Source organism: Salarias fasciatus, chromosome 1, assembly GCF_902148845.1.
Source record: "Salarias fasciatus chromosome 1, fSalaFa1.1, whole genome shotgun sequence".
Lineage (NCBI taxonomy): Eukaryota > Metazoa > Chordata > Actinopteri > Blenniiformes > Blenniidae > Salarias > Salarias fasciatus.
In genome coordinates, this window is record NC_043745.1 from 25,183,953 (window position 1) to 25,207,302 (window position 23,350).

The 23,350-nt window shown below is 41.3% G+C and overlaps 1 protein-coding gene across 1 annotated transcript in view; it reads right to left on the minus strand.

The window, feature by feature from the left end:
* Positions 1–23,350, minus strand: part of mettl15 (methyltransferase 15, mitochondrial 12S rRNA N4-cytidine) — a 51,862-nt gene that overhangs the window by 19,420 nt on the left and 9,092 nt on the right. The window contains exon 3 of the mRNA XM_030094776.1: positions 5,407–5,543. Coding sequence (XP_029950636.1) covers positions 5,407–5,543 — 137 coding nt within the window. The remainder of the gene's footprint in view (positions 1–5,406; positions 5,544–23,350) is intronic.

The following is a 23,350-nucleotide window of genomic DNA, read 5'->3' on the forward strand; positions in this document are numbered from 1 at the left end:
CAGCGACTGTGGTACGCTTTGCACACTTTGCTGCCCGTTTATGCAGTCAAACTGGAAAAACAACAACCTCGCCGTAGGCACGTTGACAGGGCAGCTCTTCATTAGCCTGGAGGGTCCAGATATGAAGCAGTTCAACTCCGCGTCTGAAGTGGACAGGTGGCTCGCGGAAGCAGACAGAAGGAGCTCGGCGTGAACACGCGCACACAAACAAATGCCGTTATGTTCTTTTTCTCGCTGTTCGATCTTAACGAGTACATTTCTGCAGATCTCACAGTATTTTCTCAGTCCGCGACACTCAAGTTTATCAACAAGGTCATCTATACTCTCTGAAAAAGTTACGATCATAGATTATCTTCTTATCTGGTCTTTATTGATCCCATCATGACTAATTTTGTAAGAACTTCAGAATTCTACAAACTTTAGCTGAGATAAAGAGGAGTTATTTTCATTTTTGGCTTTTGGGTGAGTCAAAATTTACAATCGACTGGTCAGCTGGAATTTGGGAGAGCCGCAAAGAGTTCTGGGAACCTTGAGAATGTTTACGTTCCGGTAGCGTTTAATGAACCATTGACAGGAAGGTGTATCTGCAGCTGGGAACATTCCAATTGATTTCATTTATTCAGGAAAAAAAAATAAAAATCAAAGCTACCGGGCTCTGAGTGGAAAAAGTAATTGTAACCTAAACCAAATAACTGGTTGGGCCCATCTCAGTAGCAACAACTGAAATCAAGCATTTTATGTAACTGGCAATGAGCCTTTCACATGTCTTTAGAGCTATTTTGGTCCACTCTTGTTTGCAGAATTGTTTTAATTCAGCAACAGTGGAGAGTTTTCTGAGCATGAACGGACTTTTGAAGGTCATGCCACAACATTTCAATCCAATTCAAGTTTGGACTTTGACTAGGCCACTCCAAAATCCTCCATAGGATTCATGGTTCCGTCAATCACAGCAAGTCGTCCAGGTCCTGAAGCAGCACAGCAGTGTCTGAACCATCACACTACCATCATGTTTGAGTATTGGAATGATGATCTTTTTCTAAAATGTTGTGTAAGTTTTATGTCAGATGTAATGAGACCCACGCCTTCCGAAAATTCAACTTTTCAAAGTTTCTTTGTGAATGAGTCGTCGCTGTGCTCTCAGGGTCATTTTGTTATGCTAGCAGCTCCTGGGAAGGTTTACCACTGTTCTATGTTTTCTCCAGTTGTGTATAACGGCTCCCACCCCGGAGTCCTGAAGCTTCACAAACGGCTGTGCAACTCATTCCAGACTGACGGATCTCAATCACACTCAAGAAAAATATAAACACTTTCGTTTTTGCTCCCTTTTTCCAATGAGCTGAACTAAAAAAGCTAACATTTTTTCTATGTGCACAAAAAAGCCTACTTCTTTCAGATATTTTTCAGTAGCTTTTTTATTTTACCCTAGCTTTTGCTAGAGTAGCTTTTGCTAGGGTAAAAAAGAAAGTTAAAAAAAGGGAAAAAGGAGCATTGTCTGATTTTTATCAGACAATGCTCCTACAGCCTTATCTTCTAAATGTTTGTGCGTATAAATAACTGCGTACAAATAAGTGTGTGTGACTTAAAGTCACACACACTTTCCTTTTGCCTGCACTGATATGAATATATGAGGTGATGATCACATGAAATACTGTGAGGAATTTAATTTAACAAACTAATTACCAACTTGCATTGTGATTTGAAACATCTAAAAAAATAGATGCATTATTTATGACTCAGTCTCAGTTTAATAGTGGAGAAATAAAGATCAAATCAGCTCAGCACTTAACAAAGACAGTACTGTGAAAGCGGTTACTGTTATCGTAGCAAAATAACTGAAAAACAATAGTTTATTACAGATTACTTAATAAACAGGGACTGATGCCGGCAATACTTAATCGTGCTTGGTGTCACTCAGTATTTAGCTGATCACACGCACAACACATGCAAACTGAAGATACAATTCTCAGTTGTGAGTCATCACCAAAAAAGTTTTGAATGTTTCAAGAAATTACATTAAAAACTTCACTACACTTCTATACAAAAGCTATTTCAGCCAGTCTAGCAAGCTTATAGTGCTGCACTATTGCTGTCACCTACTGTTTGGCCTGCAGAGTGATCTTCTCTCAATCATTGTAAAGCAGAATTCACCAAGCGCTGGATTGTTCACCCACTAATCGAGAACGTGAGCTGGGTTTAGACAGGTCAGTTTTACCCTACTGATGATGTGTTGTTGCAATAGTTTGATTCCCCGCATCCCCTGTCAACACGTGGAAGTGTCCTTTAGCAAGACAGTGAAGTCCAAGTTGCTCTAAATGGATGGGTTCGGTACCTTGCATGGCAGCTTCCTCCTCTTGTGTGTGTGTGTGTGTGTGTGTACAGTTATTAACAGTGTCAAGCTCTTTGGGGGCTGTTCATGAAAAAGTGCTTTAAGTGAAATCCAATTACCATTTCAGGGTCTCGGAGGTGTTTTATATTCCCTGCAGTCGACAAAGCATGAAAAAAAGTTATTTTTTTGTATTGAAAAAAAACTGGATCCCATCCTGGCCACAGAACAATGACACAGCTTTTCACTCTTTCACTGATTATTTAAGGGGCACGGGAGGTTGACAGTCCGGTCTGCATGTGTTTTGTGGAATTGGACAAGACTCAGAATCGACCCCAAGACGTGAGAACGGATTGGGAATAAAGGTGTACCTTGACCGCTTCTACAGGCTAACTGGTCTCTTTACATACTGTGTCTGTATACTCAGTATTAACTTTGAATTTTTTTCTTTTTTTGAAAGTCAGCACTGGAGCCCACTTAAGGCCAGCACACACTACAGGATGATCGGGAAGACAGAAGCCGACAGAAGCCGACAAGGTCCGATTATCGGGAGTATGCAAATGAGTTTGGGTCCGATCTTCGTGTAGTGCGCGGTGTGTTCCGAGAGATTTTTTCCGGTCGGAGCCTCTCGGGAGGCGTCGGAAGGGGAGATCGTAGATAATGAACATGTTTAATATTTCCGATTTGCAAATCCTGTGGTGTGTGGTGCACCGATCAGCTCCGAGTCGACCTGTCCACACCCTCGGAATAGAGCTCCCTGATTGGCTGAACAGCTCCGTCTCACCGAGGTGCCGCTGCTTAAAAAAATCCACTCTCAGCTGTCAGAGCTGGAGACATGAATATATAGTACGGCTCTGGCCAGCTGTTCTTCTCTTTGCCTCTGCGCTCGCCTTTCGATGAGCTCTTCATCTGTCTACTGTAAGGACACCCTTCATGTTCAAAGTTCTCGTCCACAACATCTTCATCCGATAGATATTCGTCCGTTTTACACTAAACTGGAAGAAGAAAGTTGTTGCGTAGCCTCCGATAGCCCCTGCCGTACTGCGCATGTGCGCGGCAGCCGTAAACAAAGCTTTCAGTTCACAGGTCAACAAAACAACAAAAACATTTATCTCGACACCGGGCTTTCGCGGAGGAGAGGCGTGAGCGGACCGTGATGAAAAACTGGTGAAACTAGTGAGTTTTTGGACGATTAAAGCCGTTTTAGGAACGGCGTTACCGATGCCCCGTCTGCTAGACGTATACGGATATCCGCCGCTCGACTTTGGATCTAAATTTCTCCCGAAGCACTGTTCGGATCAGAAAAGCCTTCTGGGTGAGTATATTGTTCGACTTCATTCTATAAACAACGTGAAAGCTGTTTAAACCGTACTTTTCCTTTACGGTCTTCCTTACAATTCCAGCAGTTCCCCGGGCTGGACTGGACTTTTCAACGGGCCAGTTTTGTCCAGCAGGTCACATGTTTTACACCCCTTGGTGACAGTTGACGTTTTCTGAATTGTATCTGTGAAAAATGTACAATTTATGTGGCCATGGCTTAAATCTTTAAAAATGTATTCTTGAATCAAAAGCTCATACAACTGGGAGGAAAAAAAAAATGCAATACACATGGGAGCCAAAATGAACAGAGTAGGAGAATTAACAGAATCCCAAAAGATGAAAATCTGAATATAAATACAATAAATACATATGTATCCAACTCAACCGGACTGCAGCTCCCATTGTACTGACACGATAGCAAACACAGCACATGGTATAATGTCAAACATGATCACAGTCTGTGTTCAGTCCCATGTAAATGTTATGTTTGCCTTTTCATTTATGCTTGGTTCCTTTTTCTCATTTATATCATTTATTCTGAGCACAACTACTGTGGCGCTTCAAGCACAGGGAAGTCATAGCAACAAGAAAAATGGTGCAGAGAATAGCGAGGCACAACATGCCACAGAAAAAAAATCCCATTAAAGACACACGTGAATATTACTCAGGTAACACAACCGTTTTCTTTTTATATATATATATATATATATATATATATCAGCAACATGTTTTTAATGTTGTTGACATGTAATTATCCTCGCTGTTCTGCAAAACTGTGTTCAGGCTAACATCAACACTCAACAGTTTGCAATGAGGTTGTACGTTCCTGAAGACATGGGAGCACGGAGGAGAGAGAAAATCCTCTCACCCTGTTGTGTGGATGCACTGCGTAGGCTGGCAGGGTCTTTTACTCAGGCTTCCAATAATATTGGTTAATTGCTAGATTTCTCTAGCCTCTCTCAACTTGCATCAGGAGTAGGCGTGGAAGAGTTTACAGCAGCGGTATATTGCTGCTGACAGAATACAGTGTTCTCTCTCCGACTCGCCCGCTCTCTCTCTCTCTCTCTCTTAATTGTCATTCCCTGCTCACAGGCACATTTCTCTGGCAGATTCCCTTGAGAGAGGTTTCCCCAGAATCTACGTAAAAGGATTCCTTCCCACGCCATGGTCTTAGGAACATCTCATTTTCATCCACCCGCGCCTTGCTCATGCACACACGCACTCCCTCTCACCCTGGCATTGAGTCCTCGTGTCTCCCTGTTCTCTCTCTCTCTCTCTCTCTCTCATGTTTTCATTTTCCTTTCTCTCTCTTGACTTTTTAACACCCCTCACCTCCCCTAACTTATAGATCTTCTGTGGGAGGCAGCATCTCCCTCACACTGCAGGCGTGGGCCCTTACTCTGACAAATGACATGCCGGGCCCACCAGCTTTGCGTGGGGGGGAGAAAAGCTTTAAGTTAAGAAGGAAGAATGGATTTGATTGGACAGTGAAACTCAGGGGCTGTATCTTGGCAAGCAGCATTTGATCGGGCTCACGGAAGAAGTGAGAAATACCGAGAACCGCCGTGCCATTGTACATCAAAACCTACGCGTCGTTTTAGGAAATAATGGCCACAAAACAAACTCAGCTAAAAAGTATTAAGATGTCAGCGAGGACAACTACAGATTAATGATCAAACGCTGATAAGAGTGCCGTCGTTCATCTGGTCACAGTGCAGTTTTAGGCTTCGGCTTGTGTTGATCCCTTTCGATGGATCACTTACTGGTGTTGCTCGGCTAACCGCTGGGCCAGAGAGATGGCTGTGGGATCTCGGTCTAAGGCCAGAACGGTGACTCCAGGAGCCGCGCTCAGTATTGCTTTGGTATGACCACCACCTCCAAATGTCATGTCCAGGACCACCTACATGCGAGAAGGCAAGGAAAAAAAACAAAAAACAAAAAAACAACACATTCATCTCACGACAGGGATCCATATATGATTCATCATCACTGTCTTATCATCGCTGTGCAACTTTATTGTAAAAGTGTCTCACTCACACTGACATGTGCCATGTTACACCTACTCTTCTCTATTTTTCCTTTCAAGAAGTTTTTTGTTCATATTAAAATGGAAACAACCTTGTGGGAACATGTATTCAAAGATTTAAAAAAAAAAACACACACACACACATTTTGCTCATCCAGAAGGAAGTCAGTGTACTTGAACACCAAAACATGATAGCCTTGATTCAAGTAGCAAAACTTTGCATTTTTCCACAATAAGTTTGACTTTGAAACAATGAATTGTTAGAGACGATTAACACGAGAACACTGTGTTTGAATGATGAGGGCGTGATGGTGGGTGACTTTATGATGTAGTGGTGAACGATCAAGAATACTATCAATTTGAGTTTGATATGGGGTCTTACTGCTTAGTTAAAATTACTGATTTGGCAGACAAGTGCAAACACTGCCGTTCAAATGTGGTTTCCCGATAAACAAGCAGACCACTTCTAGATGAACTCTGACTGAAGCAGACACAGTATAAAGAGTACAGATCAACAACAACTAAATAAACCAAACACGGAATGTGACGGGCATCAAAACAGAGAGGCACTTACTGCACATATTTGTTGGTTCATGTTTTAGTTGCATCAAGTAATTCTGTCACCATGTTTTGGTTCAAGGTTAAGAATCCAAGTCTGACTTTAAAAAGAAAAAAGAAGATAAACAAGAAACTAGCATGACTAAAGGGCTGCGTTTCGTTCTGATTTGGTCAGAAATAAGGGTGTAATGAAATGATAAAACTCATGAAACAATAAGAAATACGACACATGGTTCACGATACGAAATAAAAATCCAAACAAATGACCTGATGAAGATAATCGATTTGATGAAAAGCAATTTGACAGTAAAAACTGGGTTTGCTACCAAAATAAAGAATGAAATCTGATGTTAAAATGAACAATCTCACAGTTTTTTGTTTTTTAAAATTATTTCTAGTAAATGACGATATTATAAAAAAAAAACTTTGGTCTTAGTGGTGCTTTTATACTTTTGGTTCGAATTAAGACCTAAAAAACCTGACCTTTCTGCTGCTCAGTCTCTTACCTACTGTATGCACACAAAAAAATCAAACATTATGCCATCCTCTTCCAGTCTCCTCTTTAAAATATAAAAGCTAAAGTTTACATGAAGTAACTTATGGCTAGTGCAAATAAATACCAATTCTGTTAACAGTAGAAATGCAAAAATTAAATATTCTTTAGTTTCTTCCTTATGCAGACTTGCATAAAGTTATAAAGGTTTTTGCTGCTTATCTTCAGTAAAAAATACAATACAGCCCTTTTTTCTTATTTAAACTACAATACAAACAGAAACATAAAATCTCAAAAGGTGCTTTGTTGTAACTTGTTCTTGAAATGAAAAGGAAAACAAGTCTGCTGTGAAAGATCTGGACAGACGGACATATTTTAAAGCTATTCCTGATGCGAATTGTGTAAAAGGAAAACAACATGGTTGGAATTGGTTTGACACTACATAAGGTTCACAGACACCCCACATTTATTTTAGGTGTCTCATTTTGTCATCGCCTTAATTATTCCGGTAAACATTGTGAATTTGTGTCTTTGAACGCCTGGCGTTGTCAAGTCCAAGCTGCCTTGAACGTGAACTAGGCAGCAGAGACACGGAGCTGGGAAGAGATCTTTTCTGACGAATGTCGGCCTCAAAATAAAAACTTTTGCCTCAAAACTGACTCTGCTGGTTGTATCGGCCTTAAATAGCTGAAATGGTGTTCGAGATCAATCCGTTATATGCGTCCAGAGTCTGAAATATGCGGCGTCTCTGTATGGTCAAACTTTACGATATGGTACACACTTGTAGGAAAAGGAAAAATGCTGAATCGGACGGTAACGGATGAACGCCTATTACGAGCGATCATGCATATGGCGGCTTGATCAAAAACTGTTCACATATCACCCCGCACATCCAGGCCACAACAAGAATTTAACTTTTTTTTTAACTTATTGGACAGCTTCGGGCACTGGTGTATTTAGCATTTATTAACAATGCATTTCGTACAGCCACATAGCAGCGGACTGCAGACAGCATGTCGTCTGTTGTTGACGGGGGACCGCTTCTTGTAGAAGCCCGCACCGTCGCACACTGTCAGTGTGAGAGGAGTGTATGCAGGAGCGTCCATTTTCCGTCTTCCATTTTCACTGAAGTGAGAGTGTTTCCTCATTGAATCAGTTTGAATGAGTCTCACAGTGCAGCGCCCCTTCGTTTTCTTGAAGCCATTTTCAATTTCGAGTTTTATTCCGGGCGTCTTTCGATGTTGTTTCATCTTTTTTTTTTTACTTCGATAGATTTCGTGCTATGAAATTCCAATACATCCCTCCTAAAAACCAAACTAAATGCACCGAAAATGTGAAAGCAGGTAAGAAAAAATACTGTTAATTATGCAATTAACAAATAGGATTTGAAAAATTTATTGACAAAATTCATTACTTTATGTCTTTTGAACTCAGGGCAAAAGTTGACGTAAAAAAAAAGTACCAAAAACAACAAAATGAACTAAATGCTTCACTTTCCACTTCCAAAATGCTGCTGGTGGGAAATGCAGATAATCATGTGATTGAGAAAAAAAAAAAGGTGGCTGGTTGATGGCTGGAGCAAGAGAAGCTGCCCTGTTATTGAAACAATAAATCTCATCTCAACTTGACATTAACATCACCCACTAAAGTGTTTGTATTTATCGTCAATCCTATTCCAAAAGGTTTCCCCCAGATACTTCAGTTTCCTCCCACTGTCCAAAAACACGCAGGTAAGGCCAACTGGTGAACCTGAATCGCCCATAGGTGTGAATGTGAGTGTGTGTGGTTGCTTGTCCCTGTGATGGATCGGAGACCTGACCAGGTTGTTTTCTGCCCTCAATCCACAGTAAGCTGGGATTGGCTCCGGCACACTGCGACCCTTCACGGCATTGATCAGTATAGAAGATGGATGGATGGATGGATGGATGGATGGATGGATGACAGACTTCTCTTTGGAATTCATTTTGACCAGTTCCTACAGTCACACAAATGTCTCAAAACACATAAAGCCATTTAACATGAGTCAACAATTATCACTCGACTAATGTAAACCAATATAGAAAAAGTGCTCAAGCAAATTAAACTACGTTATCTCCACACACAACATCGAAACAACAGCCTAAGCAGAGAAAACACAGTCTATGGGAATCATATTATCCTTTCCAACCACATCAATTCAATCGAAGGGATTATTAAATATCAAACTGACGCAATTGGCAAATGATCGCGAGTTAACAGGAACCCTCTACAGTCATATTTTTCGATTGCAATCACTCCTGATCGTATCTGACTAGTTTACTGGATTTCACTCTTTATTTTTCTTCTCATATTGTAAAGTACAGACGGACAGTGAGTGTGTCATCCAGTCCGTATGAACACCATCAGACACATCACCTTGGATGTATTTACTCTGACGACTGTTAGAGCTGTGAATTTATGGTCTCAAAAGTTGGCTCGTTGACCGCTGGCAGAGGTGTTCGTCGTTTTAAGCGCAGCTGGATCAACTGCAATATAATAAGTTGTAGCAGAATGAGAAAACCCCTCTCGGTGCCGTCGGACAGCTTATCTCAATCCCTTTTGGTAGAAACCAGAGTTCTTCAGGCTTTGCTTCATGCTCTCATAGTTACCAAACATGATGACTCTTGGAAAAAATACTGCCAGATTAAACCACCCTTATGCCTAAATAAACACAAAAAACAACAATGTGCATGCAAGTTATTTGGCTAGTGGCCCGTCTCTGATGCACTCCCGTCAGTCTACTGATCGGGATCGGCTCCAGCAAGCTGTGACCCTCACTTGGATTGATTGGTGTTTTTATGAGTCTCGTAGATGTTAAAAGCCGTCCACAGGCTGATTACAACTTGTAAAAGTCACATTTTCCATTCATCGTGCCACCTTCAATATTGTTTCAGGATTGTGGAGGGCTGGAGCTGATCCCAAAGGGTGAATATAGGGTGGACCGTGGACAGGATGCCAGTCCATCGCAGGGCCAAAACAGACACAACAACACATTCAGATGGGTGATTTGATTTCACTGAGTGATCTCTCACTCATGTTTTTGGACTGTGGGACCACTAACATCAGAAGACACATGGCTAAAATATAGCTGGATGTTACAAAGAAGATTCTTTTTATTTAGTCTTTCTATTCTCTTTCTATTTAAATTCTGAAGAAAAGGCTCTGCCATGTTTACACTAAAACTGTTTCACAGCAATGTAAGGACTGCCTCTTAAGGAAAAGCTAAATTAATCTTTGCTTTGTTGCAAAAGCGAAGGCAATCATCGGATGAACTCCATGTGCTTAAAATGTACAGACATGACAGAAATAGCATGTAATTGCTAAAGATCATTTATCAATTGAATCCAGAAAAGTGAGGGAGTGTGAAAAATGTGCCTGGGAATCATTCTGCAGCATCTTTGCTGTGAGTGCTGGTGGCTGTTAACTCAGCTGTATCCATGTGGAATAACACTCACAAAGCCGAAACATCTCCTGTCCAGTCCAGACATTAATCCTTATATATTCCTTGACTGTCACTGCAAAAAAAAAAAAAAAAAGCAAAAACACACAACCTGAATAGTCTCAGACTGTCTGAATAATTTTTGGGATTATGCTTCACTTTTTCCTTTTTCTTATATTTCTGCCCCTTGATTTATCATAATGTTAGAAAACATATGTAAAATGACACAAAAAAGGAAATGCCAGCCATTCCCCACAAAAACATTAAGCATGTCGATCGATAGTGACGTTGAAGGTGGGGTGTGTGCGTGCATGTGTGAGGGAAGAAGTGATCAATGGCGGTTCCCTCTCCTTTCCAGCGCACAGCAGCAGATGGGGAGGGGGTGTGGGCTAGTGGGATGAGTCACACGCATAATGAACTTGCCTGTTGTGCTATTCAATACAAAAAAAAAAGGAAAAGGAAAACAGAAACACAAACAGCAAAGTAGGCTGGCTTTTATCAAAACAGTCGACACAGGCAACCAGGAGACAAACTGGTCCTCTACTGGAGTCTGCTGCACTTGTCATAACAATCTTTTGTCACATCTTGAGGAAGCTGTGTCCAAAAGAACAAAGGTAAAGCTCATTTATTTTCGCTGGAGCGAGTGACAGACAGACGGCTGAAGTATGAAATCTAAATGCTGTATGTTTATTTGTACCGGCGACGCGCTGAGCAAAGACGCTGTTCGTCTTGAAGAGGGTCAGTGTTTGTTTCACCACCTTTAAACTCACACACACAACAAATGAACTCAGCTAAAAGAGAGAGACAAAAACAAATACATGCTCAGAGATTTTAAGAACAGATATTTACAAGGTCATTTCTAAGGTAAAAAAAACAAAACAAAAAAAGCATCTCGATGTTGTAAAAATGGTCTCTCTTATTCAGAAAGCCTGCTGCTTCTGCCACCAGATGGACTAAACAACTTCTTGAAAAGACTCGGTGATAATAGGTTTGGTATTTGCAATGATGATTGACACCAAACTTGGGAGTGAGTCATTCACATTGATATTTCATACAGAGGGGTGTCAGCGAGGCTCTCACCTAGACCGCGGCTCCGCGGAGAAGGCAGCGGACTGGAATTAAACCACCACACATAACGTGGGTGATTCTCAAGTCTTTAAATGCGGAAAGTGATACTTAAAATAAAAGTAACTGCTCTGCTCGGAGTACTCTTGTCCAGGCTGTGCAATATCTGCCTTTCCCAGCAGAGGGTACAGGAGAGTTAGGAGTGGTCCGAGTGGTGCAGTCCAACAGTGAGAAGCTGCAAGGTGCTATAATGCAGGACCCTTCAGCAGTCATCCCACAGCATTCTTAATAAGAGGCTTTTCTTCCCCAAAAGGAGAAGGGAAACACATTACAGACTGTCGTTAGACATGTCAAATCAAAAACATCTCTGGAGAGATTTTATGGGCACGATATGCTGTGGAGGAAAGAAAAAAAGAAGGGAAGAAAAGTGCAATTTTTACATTCATGAGACTTTTGCAAACAAAATGCAGCCCATGCGACAGTATATAATATCCCGGCCGCGTGGAAAAAGGGGCCTCATCTCAAGCTTTCTTCTGGCTGAATTCATTAGGAAAAGGGGAACAGGAACCTGAGAGAAGCCTGAGTACTCACCTAAATCCTACTTGTGACTCCCCAGCCCAGGTCAGTTACAGTGGGGGATCTAAAATGTCATTGAGGGGAGTTTTTACAGATCTTGTTACACTAACACACAGACCATTAGGGAGACAGATACACAGGTACAGGATCGCTTTTCTTGTCGCGTCCGTTGCCATGGCAAGAGTGGAGCTAACCGGTTTGCATTTCTTTCTCTGTCACACAAAGTTCATGGCGAGACGCAAGTGCGCACGAATTTGGCAGGTTTGCAGCTCGAGAGCTTGTTATGAACAGACACATGTGGAGGTTGTGATTATGTGAGAGAATTTTGGTTATGTCAGCCGCGGAGAGGAGGCAAGTGACAACATACCGAGTCTCTGCCGTCGTGCGCGTGACTCCCCGACATAAATCTTACACTTAAAACTGCAGCTTGGCTCAAATGATATCGAGATTATCTTACAATAAAATTACTTTTTAATGCCTTAACCACCTCGCTGCTGCTGCTTTAGGAACCTTCCGTCTCTCTCTGTGTCTTAAAGGAGAGCGCTGAAGTTTTATTCTCTTTCGCTTCACTCAAGTGAATGGAGTAGGTACAGCAGGTAGGAGGCGGACGTGTCCAAAACAGATGGCCAGTGAGAGCAGACGAGCTCAAAAGGCATGAAAGCTTCCCACAATTACTCTGTCGAGTGATTATGTTGATGGTGATCAGTCATGTCTGAGACGCACGCAGCCTTCTGCCTCACCTTCCTAAATTTAAAGCGGACCGCACGTACTACGTGTGGGCCGTGAGTAAGTCAGCAAGGGAGTGAATGAATGAGGGAGTGAACAAGTGACACGGGAGCACAGAAAACTTCTTCTTTTTTTTTTTTTTCTTTCTTTTTTGCCAGAGGGATCCTTCCAAATGCTTCTATGTGTGTTGAACTAATCTCTCTTTTGTCGAAGGAATGCTGCAGAGTTACGACAAATACTTTCATACCTCATCCGTTCAGCGCTGTTTGCACTCTCCTGGCACATGTTTAAATAAATGTACTCGAGGAGGTATTTGAGCCAGTTAAGACAAGACAAGTCTGCACGCACAAAAACAGCATTAGGTTGCCTGTCTACGAAAACACCCGTCTGAAGTTAGTAGGTCATTTCCAAACCGGGAGTGAACAAATCCTATCGGAGGCACGAACAACCTGTGAAAAAGCGCCAGGCTTTTTCAGTCTGTCAACACGTGTGCGGGACACTTTAAAGTATTTTAGAATTACTTTTTTGAAGTGTCCCTTGATGTTAGTATCGAAGTCAAAAACAGATATTAATTCTGGGAATTTTATGAAGGAAAAAGTGACCTGCTGCTTCAGAACTTTGGAGCTCACACAAGGACATTAAGTCATGGTGTTATTCCAGCGGCATGAACTTACTGTTTTTACTTATTCCAGCACAGGACTGAGCACCTATGAGAAAGATTTTTGTCTTGGACTCAGTGTTAAGAGATTGGAGGAGTTACAATTGCATATTATGTAATACATAATAGTAATTATAAGGGAGCGCCGTTCATGTGCTCCATGCTTTCACTTCTGTAAAGGTTGTTTAGTTTTGGGAGCCAGAAATGTTATGAAAGAAGATATTTGCTGAAATAATAGACTTTTTTTTTTATCTCTCTCTATACACAGATCACGAATGTATGGATAGATAACATGCACGTACAGCTAAGTGAGGCATGGCGATGGCAGTCGGACTCTGTCAACCAGCCATGCAGATGGTTAACATGTGAGTCTCACAAGTAGCACAGTTAAATGTCACCATCGCTAATGAATGGATTATTGGCCGGAAATCTGGGGCTGATATTCATAGTCCCAAAAGAATAAACTCTAATCCGGCGACTGTTATCATCTGTATTGTAGATAACATGTAATAAAATGTGTGGCGTGAAAAAGATAAATTCAGCAGTTCAAGCAACAGACGAACTAGTAAAACTAATAATTAAAAAAACATTTAAAAACAGCGAAAAAGAAAACTGCTGTGAAATAAAATCTTAACTAAAAATAGAAAGCATGGGTGGAACTGCAACTTGTTCAAACATTCCTACACACAGAATTTAAGCAGGCTGATTGGAATCTATAGGAACAGATTGTGCTATTTCTACTCAAAACAGTTCAGTTGTAAACGACACACCAAAGAGAAACAGTAAAAATATTCCAGTTCACCGTGTGTAATCATTCATCAGAGGTCTAACAACTCATCAGCAACAATCTGGTTTTGATTTATCAGAAAAAATATCACAGAGGGGATTTTGTATTGGAGCAACAGAAAAGTGAAAATTCAAATTGAACATCTTTCCCAAAAGACAAAGTCTGCAGAAGAGAGGGTAGATGAAGCCCAAACACTAGCAGTAAAACATAGTATTAGAGTATTAATGTGTTGTACAACTCTGTGCAAAAAGACATGGTGAAAACATGCAGAAAAAAATGCTGTGCAGCTTTTCATGTGCATTGAAAGTTGGGCTACATTAGAATGACCCAGTATTTGGGTTTTGATGAAACAAACTTCAGAGTTAGATGTCTTCAGCTGAAACATGTTGAACTTTCTAGGAAAAAAAAAAAAAAAGCTGAAAAGGTCACAGGTCTTCTTTCTGGCCGATATTTTCACGGATTTCTAGAGACAGTCCTTTTTTGGAATGGCTGCCAAGGGACATGGGTTATGGGTAGTTCTCAGTGTCGCCGCGAAGCAGAGGACACCCTGGAAAACTATCTAAACAATTTCAGGAAGCAGGCTACTCTGTTTGTCACGGTGTCTCCCCACACCATATATAGCAAATTTGAAGCACAATCCACGCTGTTATGAAACACATAGGCAGAGTTAAGTGCCTTTACCTTACTGCTTGTGTCACCTTGATTTAAGACCAGGAAAGATTCATTAAGGTTCACAAAGGCGCAGACATCTAGCAGCTTCTCAGCTACTTATGAGGAGAGAGAGAAAAAAAAAAGGGAATTAATAAAGTTGATTCGTGGAGTCTTTATAGAAGTATGTATTCCATGAACTGGAACACATATTCATCTCTAACTCTAGAAAATCACCTGCGGGTGAAGGCCAGGTCCACCCTGAACACTGCCAGACACCGTATGTACAACACTGGCCACAAGTTCGACAGTTCTTCTCATACAATGTGTTTTTGTTTATCTTCCTGTTTACATTGTAGATCCTCACTGAAGGCCTCAAAACTATGAATGTCTAAAATTTAGACTCATCAGACCAAAAGCACTGATTTCCAGTGGTCGAAAATCCATTCCCTGTGTGTTTCTTAGTCCAAACAAAGCTGTTCTGCTTGTTGCTTTCCCTTAGTTGTTTCCAGGCAGTGATCTGACCAGAAAGGCCTGAATGATGTAGAGATGTGTCTGTTACTAGAAAAGTGTGTGGCAGTAACCTGCCGTTACCTTGTGATTTCTCAGACTGGCGACTTGGATGAACCTCTTCTCAGGAGAAGAGGTGAGTCTTCCTTTCTTGGGGTGGTCCTCACGAGAGCCAGTTGATGGTTTTTTGCAACTGCACTTTGGAAAACGCTCAATTTTGTTGCAATTTTCTGGAGTGACTGACTTTCAGTTCTTTAAATAATGGACTGTTGTTTTGTTTAGTTTTTTTATTGCCATAATATAAATTCTAACAGTTGTCAAATCAGGCTGCCAGCTGTGTGCCAACTTGACTTCTGCACAACACAACCGATGCTCCCAACCCAATTAAGAAGGCAAGAAATTCCACAAATGAACCCTGACAAGTCACAGCTGTGAAGTGAAAACCTTGAGCTATTTCTCACTTTTTTGTCTACTACATCATCCCACATGTGTTCATTCATAGTCTCAATGCATTTGGTAAGAATCTACAATGTAAAAAAACTTTGAATGAGAGGGTGTGTCCAATGTCATGCCTGGAAGTGTACATTTAGTAATAATGACTAATTCTTTCTTTGCATGTATCTGGAAGAATCTGAGCAGATTCTCTAGGATACGTGTCTTTATTTGTCAGGGGGGTAGAGAGAATATGAGTGAGTCTGACAAAGCTTCAAGAGTAAAAAAATGATCTTCCTGCTTTTGGCTCAGGTGGATTATTTTCAAGTATGGCATGATCGCTGTCCAGGGTGCTGATTCTGGGACCGCCAGGGGTTTGGAAACCATCAGTGGTATTCACTGCTGCTCCTTTGAGGTGGTAAACGAGTGACGGAAAATATTTTCCCGTAGGTGTGAATGTATCAGTTTGCATTGCACAAAGCCGGGAACCCTGTGGGAATGTGCACCACAGAAGAAACACCACCCACCTTCACTGTTCTGGGGCGGTGGCAGAAACCTCACAGTCACATCAAATCAACACATCATTCGAATAATGAATAATTTGATGACCGCAATTTGGGATCAGCGTGAAGAAATTACATTATGTGATGGTGACGATATCGGAAATTTGTTGGCTTAAGAAATCCTAGATTAAGCATCGGGTGATCAGGATTTAGCATCGTGGGCACATTAACTGGAAGCTGCTTTTTGAGTTAATGGTATGAAATGAGTGTATAAAGCTTTGTGTAACTTGTGTAGCTTCTGATAAATGTATCTCTCTTCACTTCAAGTTTGACACCAGAACATCATCAACCCTCTCACTTTTTCCCTTTTCTTTATTTACCTTCACACTCAGAAATGTCATGCCAGCTCTGCTTTTGCTCCATGGATACATGGGTTACACTTTTCAATATTAAAAAAAAAAAAAAAAATCTCACTGCAAAGAGGAAACCTTGGTCCCTGCCGTCCTCTACATGAGGCTCATAAAACCCATGTCAAGCATCCGCCCACTTTGAGGAGTCCTGAGAACGGCTCTCACGCCACAGCGATGGCGAGGTGATCCCTGGAGAAACGCAGCGAGCAGACACTTGTATCTTCTGGGAAACTATGAGCCAATAACTCAATATTTAGTGTATGTGGGCAACTCAATGTAACGATTCGTCTTTCAGCCATTTTACAGGCTGCATTCCTTTCCCGGAGAAGCAATCTGAAAGTGATGGTATTTGAAAAAAATATTAAATAATGTGTAATAATTCTCCCCCTTAAGAATAAATCAAAACAGTGTAAATAAGGTGGCATTTTAAAAATGTATATTTTGACCTCAGGAAATCCATTGGTGTGTACATTTCAGAGCAATTTGTGTCCACAGCATGGCTAAAGCAGCCTGGAAGCAGAGGATTACAGTCTGCATCCCAAGGTAATCATGTTATCAAGAAACAATCTGTGGTGACACAACGATGCGAACACCATTTTTGTAATTTCACCTCACATGTTCTAAACCTTTTGCAAAATGAAATGATTTACAGGGGGACAGTGAAGCATTGTTGAGATCTGATTTGGAGGCAGTGAGTGACAGCTGTGGAAGAACTGATTGGACACCGAAAGAAATAGAAAGGGAGGGACCTCTACTGCGTGCATGAGTCATCACTCTCCACCCCCACCCCCCACCCCACAGCCAAACTGTCTGTTTTTTTTTTCTTCTTCCTTGCAGGTTGGAGATTTACTGAGCTACATTTTCTCTGCTGAAAAGATTCTTTCTCTTTTTATGCATAAAAGTGAATGCAGACATTAACAAGAAATTTAATGGGAGAGACATCATGAGTCAAATTTGTATGTGCATTACAAGGTCCAGTGGTTGTAAAAATAAAATAAAAAATACACTACAGTCCATGCAAAATATTCTAATTGTAAATGGATGTCATTTATGTCTTGCACTAAGGTTCAATCATCAAAAGAGATGTTTCTGTACCTATGCTTGCCTGGCTTCAGGATCTAAAATGTATTTTGAAGAGCACAATTTTAGAGCCTTCAGTACTAAACTGCTATATGCAGGCTACAGCCTTACATCTGTGGTCTGCAGCTGAGGGAGCCACTTGTTTAGGATAATCAAATTAATGTTTCCCACAGTCCAGCCAGTTAGTTTGGGGTTGATAAAAAGGGCAAGCTGGTTACAGACTGTGAAATCCTCCTCATTACTCTGATTACTCTGGTCAAATCACAACTGTCTCAAACTAACCCGCACTGACCTTTATTTCTGCGCTTTATTCTACCCATCCATTTTATAAACTGCCTTAGTGGAGTTGAGGATCATGGGGTGCTGGAGTCAATCCCAGCTGAGGTTGGTTAAAAGCAGGATGCACAGCGAAGAGCTCACCACTCCGTCACTGTGACAAACGGACACCTGCAGTCAACTTAGAGGCACCAATGAACCCTGAACGAAGGAAAACCAAGCGTGCACAGGGTAGAACATGCAAACTCCACACAGAAAGGTCCAAAAACACTGACGTTGACAAGTAAATGGAGGGGGAAAACAGCACATTTTTGAAAACTCTCAGGCTTCGTTTACTTGTAGACAGACTATGCACAGTAGATAGTTGTTCTGCACATTCCCAAGCAGATGGACAGTAACAACAACGGCAGCCTCCAGAGCGGCATGACTCCCAGTCCATGTTCTCCTGGACCTTGGTAGTTTTATAGTTAACAGTCGTCTATTAATAGTAGCACAACTTGTAGTGTATCGTTCTTTGCTCGCATGTGTCTGGTTTCATTACAAAAACAACCAACAGCACCCACCAGTGGCACTCCATGAAAACTATAGAGTTTTCAGTTTTTCTGCTGTTTTCATGTAAATGGACATAATTTTTATTGATACTGTATCAGTACTCTGTTGGCAAACTGTGCTGTCTAGTGGTCCCAAATCCATCTAGTGATACCTGTCATTTTCTGATATATAAGATAAATAAACATGACCAGCTAAATGACAAAAAAGTGTGACTTACAGTCAGGAAAATATGGCATTTTTATTACATAGACAGATCAATCTCTCATATTAGAATAAGCGAAGTTTGACACACTCCTTCTGAGAGTCAAATAAGCACAGCATATAATATATATTAATCACGCAACATGACTATATCTTAAAGTAAAACCACACCAGTGGATTATTGTGTTATTTCGGATGAATGCACTCCGGTAAACATGACTGCCCCATTTTTCAGTGTAGGATGGGATAGACCAGCTTCTATACTTTGACTCATGTGGCACGATCAATGCGCGCTTCGAGCTTTACCAGAAACGACACGTCAGGGTGCAACGCTGCCGGTGCGCTACGCCTCAGACGAGAAGCTTCAGCTTTATGTTTCTCTCAAATCGGTGGCAAATCTGTCAAAGCAGCAACGCTGTAAAAACATACATCGCAATTGTGTTTCACAGTATTTCATGAATAATATGAATGAATGAATAAAAATGAATAAATAATATGGGCAGTGTTTGGTCTGCTGCTGTCAGGGTGAAGGCAGGTGAAATTTCAGCAACAAAAACTCTTTTATAATTAGAGGGATATCAGGGTCAGGGGAAACAGAACTAGTGAGAAAGTTGTGATTAAATTTAGGCAACAACAACTACTAGAAGACGATTGTGGAAAGATCACCTTCACAATGAAAAGAAATCACTGTAGAGTGTGGGTAGAAGAGGAGAAGCAGACCCTGCTCTCTCGGTGATAGGAAACTCTATATAGTGCCACTCCTCCCTTTGACAGTTTGCTGCCCCGTGCGTCACACTACCTATAGCTGTGGAACTGAGTGTGAACATTGGCAGTTTGAACCAACGCTGTCTTTTTTCCTCAGGAGGATCATCTCAACTCAAAATGGAAACCTCTTGTTTTCAGTTGCTCTGTCTGGGCTTTGTGTGTTGTTATTCAGACAAGCCTATTAAAGCGTAGTTGTTGGGAAACAGAAAAAAAAAGAGCTGCTAATATAGATTGCTGACTTCCGCAAGAGAGTAAATGCCACAAACTTTGACAGAGATGTCAAAAGGCGGAATCTTTGTTTTAGCAAGTAACATGAAAATAAGGTCAAAAACGATGTGCTGGATCTATTCAAAATGATTTCGTGCTTCATTGGTGCCCGCTCTGAAGGATTCCTCTTAAGTGTGACACTACTGTCAATACAGTGTGTCAAGGAAACAATGCAAACTATATAAAGCCAAGGAGAAAACACAAGGGAAACTGGAAAGAGGGGGTGGGATCATCTAACTATATTCACAAAATGTAAAGAAGCATCAGGAAAGATGGCTTTCTCTCCTGAAGGTGAATTTCATGGCACTAAAGGAAGACAAAAGAAGAACAGGGCCAAGTCCATTAGGGAGTGCAAAGACGAGTCAAGCTAAATGAGGGCTACATGGTGGAAGGCTTGGTAATAGGGAAAAGGCATCTAGAGGCATTTAAGAAGATGCTTCCGGTAGTTTGCAGACTGGGTTGACAATATATGAAATGAAAGGAACTAGGCAATGGGGGGGAGACTATAGAGGTGGCTTGGGGGAGGGGGCGATGCCAACAGAAAGGTTTGTAGTGCAGCACTATGTACACATTTTTTTTTTTTTGAGAAAGAAGCCTTGAGCACGTCCACGACTGATGCAAACGTTAGTCCATCCGGTGCTTTGTAGGTAGAATACCTGTCAAAAAGAAAGGTCACTGACTGCGCGGCATTTCGATGTAGTAGAACTGGATTCACCGTGGGCATATAGACACCCTTCATGCCGTTTTGTAGTTTCCTTATTGATTTTCTCAGCGTCGAAGGGAGCAATAGAGATGGTATAAGCCAATGAATCATGCAGAATTGCCCTAAGGTTGCGCTCCTGTATCAGTTCTGACAGCAAGGTCAGCATTTTTCTGTTTGGAGTGGAGGATTGTTTTACCTTCACCGGTAAACACTGAGTTACATGTCCATTCAGTGAGTCTTTTGGCTCGGTCCTGGCTCAGTCTTGTGGACTGAATAAATACGGTGACTAAAAACTTGCACACATCCACAGAGCATCCACGATCTTTGTTATATTTGCAACCATTTCTGGGACAGTTTCACTGGCTCTGCCACAAAAAAGACAGGATTCCCATTCATTGGTACAGAATAACAGATGCCGATTGGTTTGCAACCTGCTATTGTGGCATTTCAAAATTGGATTTCACAAATTAATTTTGTCACAGTTTTGTATTGTTCCAAAGTTCAAAACTGAGGTCAAAAAAAGACCAAAAGGTTGGGCTTGGAGCTGCCACTCGGACAAACGTCCATGAGGAGTTTCTGTGCTTTCAGTCTTCATCATCAGTGTTTTTTATGCTTTCAGGGGCAGCGGTCAGTCACTGGAGCCCCGGGCTGCCCGGAGGCTATGCAAGTTTGTGTCTGAGGGCCAACTCTCAGCAGGAACAGCTGACATGGCAAGACTGAAATTTACTACAACTGGCCATGCAGCCAGTGTGCATATATTTCCTCCAGGTACTCATCAGCAAAAAATGCCAAACTGGCTTCACTGAGTTGTGTATGGAGAATAAATGATGATTGAAATAATGTGCTCCGAAAAGGTTTCCTTCTAAATGCACTGTTGTCTATAAGAAGCACCCAGCAGACATTTGGAAAAACAATTTTATGCAGGAATGCTCTGGTTGAACCAAGCAAGTAGACATGGTGTATGAACAGTGAGAAATAAGCGAGGAAACCTCTGTTATCGGTTTAGGTCAGTAGTGTCATGTAGTGCTGCGCGGACATGATCTTTCCTGCCAAATTAGTCAGAAAACAGAGTAGGCAAAGAGCAGGAACTCTCCAGCTGAGAACAACAGCACTTCATCTGGATGCCGAGGGAATATAGATAATGTTGGTTATACAGATAAGGTCACTGCAACTTTGACTTTTATAAGAAAAGGTGCAACAGCAGTTTAATAAAGCTCACTGAAATGCAAGAACATATGCAGAGGAAGATCAGCGAGAGAGTCTACATCACACCAGTGTCAGCTGGAAATCAGCCACAGGACACAGGTTAATAATAGTATTAGAGGAAACTTCAAAACGGGAATGTTGATTCCAATAATTTTATCATATCTCTCAGTGATATCATTTCAGGCAAATGGAAGAAACACCTCATTAAGGACACAAATTAGCTTTGTAGAAGGACAGTCAATACATCTGAATGGTTTATTTCTGCACATTTATACACTGAAAAGAAGTGAAAACCATTTCAGAGCAACAAGAATCGACCAGAAGAAAAAAAAAAAAATCAAAGGCACTGCCAATAAAGATAAATGCTACCTAAATCACACCAGTAATAAATAGAAAATGACACAAGCACCAAATGTTTTGTTAAATAATTACCCTGAACATATTTATAAGAAAGACTGTTGAGATAATGTAGTTGGACCTCACACAAACACCAAATGAAGATGTGTTGCAGGAATGAGTCATCTCAATCCAGCTGTCCACAGGGCATGCATCTGATTAGCATACCCACACTCATACTCACGCACCAGGAACAAATGTAAATATTGCAATAAAACCTGCTGTAATAGTATCAATTCAGCACCGAGGATGGCTTCCAGTTTATTTTTTTTTACCAAGTTTAGCAATATTGGATGCATGTGAATATCGAGTTGTGGATTTTCAATAATTGTTTTTAAAGCAATACGCTAAAATAATTCACAGGAATTGAATTGGCTTCTCCATTTCACCCCCTGTGTCATGCACTATTTATTTGTTATTTGATGAATGCGAATGCGTCATGCAAAGAGATTTTTCTCTCTCACTTTCGTTCTCGCTCATTGCACGCTCGCACACGAGCATGCACAGACGCCTGTGCGCACAAACATATTTCGAAGGGCACCAGTGAGGAGGAAAGCTATCAACATCTGCTGAGGGTTCAACAAAGAGATCCTCTATTTGTCCAAGTAAATCGAAAGCTGAAGAATGTGGAGGACGGGACGGGCTAAAACAACTCAAAAAGGCGGCGCGGTGAGGCACCCACAAAGGAGTTGCCTGCTCAGTAAGGCTGAACGATTTGGTGCTCTGTAGACTGAGGCACCCCATTTGGCTAATGAAGTCCCAGACTGTCTTCACACCACACCCCCACCCACCGCTCCACTATGAAATGTTCTACTCATGAAAGTAATGAGGCAGGGAGGGAGAAAGACTCTTCTGGCCACTGATAACCTCAGACTAAACTTGCAACCTTACGAGACAAGGGCCTAATATCTGGCCGTCAATCAGCCCCAGCATCCCTGGCTGGAGTGTTTAATTACAAGGATCAATTATTTACCAGCCTCCTCTTTCACTACACAGTGCTCCCAAAAAAGGAGTGTAAAGAAGGAAAAAAAAAAAAAAAAGAAAACGCTGGTAAGGCCCTGAAGAAGTTGTGATCACAAATTTAGTTAAGACGAGAAGGATACAATGCTTGTTCACCTTTAAACAGGCAGTTATTTAACTGGGTGCATTGTGTATGGGAGAGGACACTGTCAAAACGAGAGCCAGTGACTGGAAAACAGCTTCAGGAGGTGTTTATATAAATGAAAATACAATTTTATTGGCAAACAATTATTTTTTTGCCATCACAACCTACACTTCAGTCCAAATACCAAACTGACACATTTGAAAATATTATTACAGTCACACATTTATAAAATGCATCCAACAAAACAACCTGAAGTTTACCACTTTAGTGTTCAAGAATGAGAAAATCATCAGGATATATTAAAATT